Here is a 7648-nt window from a genome sequence, read left to right as displayed (position 1 = left end):
GTCGAGCATTCATTAAACTTTTAGCATACGAAAGTACAGGGATTGTCACACTAAGCCTCGGTTGGCCAGACGACGTTTCGCGTAGTATTTTCTAAGAAATTCGATACATTTAACCTCACTAGATGGCGAACTAGTTACCCGTGGTGCACTCGAATATTTTTCCCGCGGTCGGACGGGATGAAATAAACGAAGGTAAATTTTCTACCCTCCCCCTGGTGTACAAAGAAAACGTATCCCCCGAAAAAAGCGCTCGCTAATAATTTCGGTTCATGTATTTCTGCTTTTATGAATACGTTATATCAAGAATGTATTTATTTATACTGAGGGAGAATGAATGGCTACGTTCAATAACGCTCAGCGCTGAGTCCGCTGAGTAACCGATGTCAGCGGTGTTTTACTGAACGACAATTTTAGATTCTCGTATTGACGTCACGATAGTAATCGGTGAGTCAGCGAAGTCACCGAAAGATCTGGTCGGTTTTTTTGATAGCGTAACGTAATACGCGTAGCTGGAGCATGGACTAATTAATGTATACACAGGGACGGTCCGCATAGGAAATTTAGCGGCTAGCGATTGCTAAATGTGTATACATTAATTAGTCCATGGCTGGAGCGTAAAGGAGAAATGGCGGCGAACGAAATGGTCGAAGTGCTACTTGTAGATAACAATAATGGAGAAAGCTATTTAATTGCAGTTAGACCAGCTGACCATCAAAGAATTTTAAATGGTATGATATTGTTTAAACTTTCAGTTATGAGTTTATTTTTAATTTATTCCCATGAAGATGTATTCACTTGTGAAACACTAAGCCTTGGTACCAATTGTTTACATTTTCATTGTGTGCATCAAGCAATGTGCTTTTTTTAAACCAATATTAATTGTCTATTAATCGAATGATTTATGATACAGATGCGGCCTTTGCAAATTTTTGCCTTGAGCAGGCAAAAACAATTGGGATTAAGCCGCTAAGAAAAGGCACAATGGAAATGGAGAGCGAAGTTCCATTTGATAAAGAAAGCGAAGTTCCATTTGATAAAGAAAGCGAAGTTCCATTTGATAAAGAAAGCGAAGTTCCATTTGATAAAGAAAGCGAAGTTCCATTTGATAAAGAAAGCGAAGTTCCATTTGATACAGAAAGCGAAGTTCTATTTGGAAAAGAAAGTTACGTTTCAATTGGGAAAGATAGCAACGTTTCAATTGGAAATGAAAGTTGTACAAGTTCTTTTGTAAAGAATAAAACAAATATTTTGAATTCAGATGAAGGAAGTGAAATCGATAAAGATTCGGATGGTAAAATTATTTTAATGTAACTTTAGTTTTAAAAATTATTAAGTAATGTTTTTCCAATTACAGTTTCATCTATAAGATGGGACCACAAATCTACTTTACTTTTAATAAGTTTATTTGGCACCCACAAAGATGAATTAGAAAATTCAAGAAAAAAAAAGAAAGTGTGGCAAAAAATTGCCTCAGCAATGAGAGAAAAAGGTTATGTTTGGTCACCAGATGATTGTGATACAAAATTTAGAAACTTAAAAGGAACGTAAGTTAAAACTAAGATTCTGTGAGCATTTACACATTTTGCGTTGAACAACTCAGAAACGTTGAAGGCGATTTCAATATCATCGCTGAGCATTATTATCCGAGTTGTTGTTTAGCATTTCATAGCAAAAATGGGGTCTAATAATATACTGTTCCTTATAGCTACAAGAAAGTGAAAGACAAGGCCAGTAAAACTGGAAGAGGAAAACAAACATGGATGTATTTTGATGAAATGGATGAAATTTTCAATACAGACCATGCTATTTCACCAGTTAACTTGTTAAATTCAATTGGCGAATCATCTTCAAGTAATTACAACTTTTTATAAATGCATTTAAATAACTTTTTTAAGGCTGGGCGAATAGCACTCTTAGCCTATCGAGATGAATAGTAGTTTTAGAATCTAATACCGAATAGTTAGGCTTAATGCAATATTACCTTATCGAATATTCGTTGCATAATATATCGAATTATTTCGTTATTCGCCCAGCCTTAGTTTTTTATACTGTTTTCCATTGAATTGCTCCAAATATTTAAACGGTCTTCGATTGAGAGAAAGAGCAATTTTGAGACTGATTCACATCTTCCATTGCTGATCTCTCCCGGATTCCTCAGAGTTGTATGGTCACGAGAGACTAAGTGATTTTTTTCAGTGTTGTAATCTTAGTCTGATCGAAAATGGAATATAATCGGAACTCATTTTTGCTTGGTCCTCCAACCGACCCTGGTCACTAAACTTCATGGTTATTAATTTGGACACCTTAATTTTAGAGTCGTCAAGTGTCAGATCACCATCAATATCTCATTCAGGATCATCATCGTCAATCTCATCACCATTACTTAGTTCTCCTTCTACATCATCCGAAAGGATAGATATAATTGAAGTGGTTGAAAAAACCATTCCCATTCAAGAAAGAAAGAAAAGAAAAACGAAAAGGAATGAAGAAGTTCCTAATTGGTTTGTTGAATGGACCAAGAAAAATGATGAAAATGAGAAAAATGCTTTAGAACAAAATAAAGAGTTCCAAAATAAGACTTTAAATCAAAACAGAGAGTTTCAAGCTGAAATCTTAAAAAGGCTTGATACGAGAAATGATGTTCTAACAAAAATGGTTAATTCGTTTATGAACATGTGATTTGTTGATTAAAAAAAACTGATTTTGGTATAAACTTTTTTTATTACTAGTAGTATTTTACAAACTTACAGTGTATCTCTGTGCCTTCGTACCCTTAATGCATCAGAAATAGCCCTTCGTTTATTTTTAACAATTTCAGGTGCTGCATTCTCCGCTTCTTCGGCAATATCAGCTGTTGGTGGGGCAAGATTAATGTCTCCTATAAAATCTTCTATGTCACAGTCACCATCATTAATTAAAATAAAATTGTGTAATACACAAGCACTCATGATGACTTCAGAAACTGGAGCTATTAATGACATGTCCAAATATTTTAATCTTCGGAATCTACCTTTCAAAAGAGCAAAACAACGTTCTATCATTTGACGAGCGGAACTTTGACATGTATTGTAATTTTTTTCTTTTTCAGTTAAATGGCCATTATCTTTAAAAGGAGTCATAATGAATAAATCAAGTGGGTAGGCACTGTCACCCTGCAAATGGCCATTGCCAACACTCCTTGACCCATTTTTTAGACACTTGTAGATGGAACTGGAACGCCACATTCTGGCATCATGAACAGATCCGGGCCATCCGGCGCAGCAATCGATGAACATCAGAGTTTCGTTACAAATACCTATATGAACACACGCTATTTAATTTTTAACAACGGTGCAAGCGGAGATTCAATTACCTTGTAATAATATCGAAGTTCTCTTCTTACGATTGTAGTAAGAGTGTTTCTCTTCAATTGGCTCCTTAATATCAATATGGCAACCGTCTACGGCACCAACGGTTCCCGGAAAATTGTACTTTGATTCACAAAATACCATTGATGTATCCATCGTTTCGTCTGTAGGCCACGTAATGTATTTTTGTCTCATTTTTGATATAATTCTGACAAATTCAATAAATACATAATGCGCATTTCCCTTTGAGAGATCGAAACGATCTCCAATACTTCTGAAAGATTCGGGTGTTGCCAAGAGCCACAATGAAACTAATATCCTTTTATCTATAGCGACAGTGACATACATTTTTTCAGTTGTTATAGCCACTCCGTAGATATTGATTAATTTCTAATGGAAATAAGTTAAAATTAGTATTTGTTTACGCAATTTTTTCATGTTCGTAGAGGCTACAATATTCCCTAAAGGCATTGAGCAAGCTTATGCCAACTGAACGCTGACTTTTACTCAGCATAGCCTTTACAGAGGTGAACAAAATATAGTGAAAAAATATTAAACGTACTTCAAGAGCAGTCCTGCTCATTCTAAAGTGAGATTTAAAATCCTGGTCTGTGTAATAAGGCACTGTTCTTTCCACATAATCTGCAATTCTCAAGGGAGTGGACCGAGGCTTAGTGTTATTTAATAACATTTTTGCAATTAGCGCGCTTTGTTTCATTTTCTTTGAAAAAGAAGGAAAAGCACTAAAGTCTAAAGCAGCTTCGTCAACAATTTCATCGCTGGCAATTTCATTTATTATCAGATACAAAAGTTTTCTCTTTTTCCGATTTTCTGGTCCAGATAAATAATTTACCGCCATTTTGAAAAACACCGATGACTGAACGAAAAAACGTTCAATAAGTTTTGACGTCAATATGACGACAGAACGTGGTGGTTAAAAATCGGTAAGATATCGAGTTTTCTTCCGCTGAGCTTTACTGAACGTACCCAATATGTCGAGACTATCGACGGACACGTTGAGGCCCTAACCCCGTCACGCTAAGGGGGGGGGGGAGGGGAGGAAAAAAGAAGGTGGTCTTATTTTTTGCGTCCTCGCAGCAGCGTTAATCGCGTCGAAAAACGTAATTTTTAAGAACCAATGAGATTTTTTTTTATTATGATCACATGTTGTGCCCAAAAAGCCGTAATTGGCTTATATGCAGGCTTCCAATCTTTTACAGTTGAATTGGCACAAAACACAATGTAATACAATACCAAATGGGGCAAGGACAGTAACAATTACAAAATCAGAACCAGACGTTGCAGTATTATTTGATTTTATTAAAGCGGAGGAGCATACTTGGGCCCCCAACGGATGGAATTGGAGAAACGCTAAAAAATCTCGACATAGTCATTCTTTCTGAGTATAAATAAACACATTCTTGGTTATATTTTATAATATTTTAAATTTCTAATTTAATAACTTAATTTATATTTATGAATTATTTCGTAGTTTTTCAGTTATTTTTTAATATAATATTACTCATAGTTAATTAATATTATAAAACGATATCGGTAATTATTAAAGGACTAGCGCAATTGAAAATAACTTTTCTATGAAAAACGATGGAGGAATATTTTCTCTGTAATTTGTAGAAATTGGACCAGTTTTCCTCCTACAATTAATTAAAAGGTAAAACTAACGTAACCCCCTCCAAAATGCCAGCGACCCCATTTTCCCTGCGCGCCTCTACTCGTAGCGCCACAGACGGACAGCGGCCGATTCTAGAAACAGCGATAGGCGAGGAGAGGACGATGCAGCGAGCGGTATTTGCTTTTATCCAAAGTAGAGGTAGATGGCGTAACTAAGTTATCGCAACAGGAAAATGCAAATTTGTCAAGTTTATTTTAAGATATTAATTTTTAACCGCATTATTATACGCTATATACATTTTAAAGGTTATTCCGCTGTTCCTTTAATGCTGGTTTCACATCTGCAAAAACTAGGGATGCACCGATTTCGGTACAGTCGGCTATTCGTGGCCGATAATATCGGACGATATATCTGCGATATTATCAGACGATATATCTGCGATAATATCGGACGATATATCTGCGATAATATCGGATGATATATCTGCGATAATATCGGATGATATATCTACGATAATATCGGATGATATATCTACGATAATATCGGATGATATATCTGCGATAATATTGGACGATATATCTGCGATAATATACGATATACGATATACAAGATGATTCAAAAGGTTAAAAATTTGAAGTAGTTGTAGGGGGTGAGTTGAGAAGTATTCCTGTTTTTCCCATTTTCCTACGATGAGTTAAATGAGCGCTAATTGATATAGCTCAAATTATGCTACTGCAAATCAGTGACTAGTCACTGAAAACATCGGTAAAAATCCAAAGGCCCCCACCAAAATCTGCCTACTTACGTCGTTAGTGCCTTCAATATATCCGGCACTGACTTAATTACCTCCATATATTTCTCGTGAAATTTGTGAACGATAACACGTGTTGTCAAAAAAAATTGTCTCGTGTGTATTCAGGGTTCGTAAAACCTGGAAAAGTCAGGGAATTGGAAAAGGATTTCAAAATGTCAGGGAAAAGTCAGGAATGTAGAGGTCGGTAACGGTTAATCATTATCCATGTTTAAATTGATTTTTTTCGGGAAAAAAATGTAAACAAAGAAATTTACCGGTTAATATTTCGGAAAATGATTAAAAAACATGTATTATTCGTAAAATTTGAGCTTTTTATCGAAAAAAAACGTCGTTTTTCCGAATAATTTTACAAATTTATCAAAAAATTAATCGGATAATACAGAAATATAAATTACTTGATCAAAACGTTTTACGAATAATTTTGAGAGCTTTATCTATTGAATAAAAGTTAACCATCCCCGACCTCTACAGGAATGATAGCCAATAGACGCTAGCATAAACTCTACTTATGTCTTATTCAACTTGTTAAAACGTTCCACGCGCGTCTTGATATTTTAGCGTAAATTGGCTCGTGCGATTTCGAGCGTGCACCCTGAAATAAAAAATGCGCGAGCCTTTTACGCTAAATATTAAAGAGCGCGTGGAACATTTTAACAAGTTGAGCAAGACACGAATTAAAATTCGACGAGTCACCTTTTTATAAAGATCTAACCTTCAAAACTGAACGGAACTCCTACGTGTCTCGTGACGAAAGCCATACATTAAAACAAGTTCGGCAAGCCAAGGACAGTAGATACAGGGACGAGAAAGCAGGAATAAAAATTCGATTTTAAACGTCTTCATATTCACGGGGAGTTAGATGTAAACAAACCGCGGCCATTGTTAGGACGTGGTTCACCATGGACAGTATTATTGTAGTTAGTTTTTACCATTTTGATGTTAAATTAAAAATAAAACTACGAGCGTAAATAAAAAAATGCCCATTTGTTTTGAACACTTAAGCCTCGTCAAGAACCGCTAAAATTAGGTGACCGCCATTTTTTTGTTTACAACTAACTCTCTTTGAGTTTAGGTCGTTTTAGGTGATATATTCCAACAGAGGTCGCCAATACACTTTCTCGTCCCTGTAGCTACTCGGCTGCCCCATGGCAAAACCTTTTAACCACCAAATTTTTGAAAAATTAGATTTTTACGCATCAGTATTACTAAGGCATGTACAAAAGTACTGTAAAAGTTTCAGGTAAAAGTCATAAATATTTAACTATTTATGACTTAAAAAATGGTTTTGGATTTTATAATTTTCGCATTAAAAACCACGTTAAAATCTTATAACTTAGGTTTTGAAAAAGTCAAATATCTCAAAATTACGATCGTGGTGGTTAAAAGGTTTTGCCATGGGACAGCCGTACTGTCCTTGGGCAAGCTTAATGACTTAATAGAAAGGCTTATTCCGGAAATTTTGTACGAACCCTGGTATCGCGTAACAACATTGCTTCACAACCTGTAGGTAAGTGTCGGTTTTATGTGAGGCGTGGGGAGGGTGAGATGTTATTGATTCCTTCGTAAGAGTTTTAGTAAGGCCTGTGGAAAAGCACCAACGAGCGTCTCTACCAGGGACGCCTTGTTTGTATAGCTACCCGATTTCGAGCGTCGTTTTTCGTCCGAGAAACCTTGGCCCTGCTCGGGTAATGGCCATTTTCTATTAACTAGATGGTCAATTCACCTGCCATCGGCCATTTGGCCGGAATAGCACACAATACGTGTTACACCATCGGCCCTTCGATGAATAAAGAAACGAAGAATCGCGGGGGGGGGGGGGGGGGCAAGGGGCATCGAGCGGTCAGCCGGCCAAAG

At 36.2% G+C, this 7648-nt stretch overlaps 1 protein-coding gene across 1 annotated transcript; it reads left to right on the top strand.

Annotated features, from left to right (window-relative positions):
• Positions 1-625: 625 nt before the first annotated feature.
• Positions 626-2679, top strand: LOC149957696 (uncharacterized). The gene is made up of 5 exons (XM_090167125.1): positions 626-728; positions 911-1291; positions 1355-1544; positions 1706-1851; positions 2315-2679. Exons 1-5 carry the CDS (start codon positions 626-628, stop codon positions 2677-2679), a joined length of 1185 nt encoding a protein of 394 aa, XP_090023251.1.
• The last annotated feature ends 4969 nt before the right edge of the window (positions 2680-7648 follow it).

The sequence above is a fragment of the Leiobunum rupestre genome, chromosome 2, assembly GCF_980474605.1.
Source record: "Leiobunum rupestre chromosome 2, qqLeiRupe1.1.hap1, whole genome shotgun sequence".
NCBI lineage: Eukaryota > Metazoa > Arthropoda > Arachnida > Opiliones > Sclerosomatidae > Leiobunum > Leiobunum rupestre.
This window is presented reverse-complemented; position numbering and strand designations above follow the sequence as displayed.

Excerpts from the sequence above, each read along its gene's own strand:
- LOC149957696 (XM_090167125.1), top strand. The coding sequence starts at position 626 with ATGGCGGCGAACGAAATGGTCGAAGTGCTACTTGTAGATAACAATAAT. Across the intron at positions 1,292-1,354 it reads AATCGATAAAGATTCGGATG|TTTCATCTATAAGATGGGAC; the intron begins GTAAAATTATTT and ends TTCCAATTACAG. Across the intron at positions 1,545-1,705 it reads TTTAGAAACTTAAAAGGAAC|CTACAAGAAAGTGAAAGACA; the intron begins GTAAGTTAAAAC and ends TGTTCCTTATAG.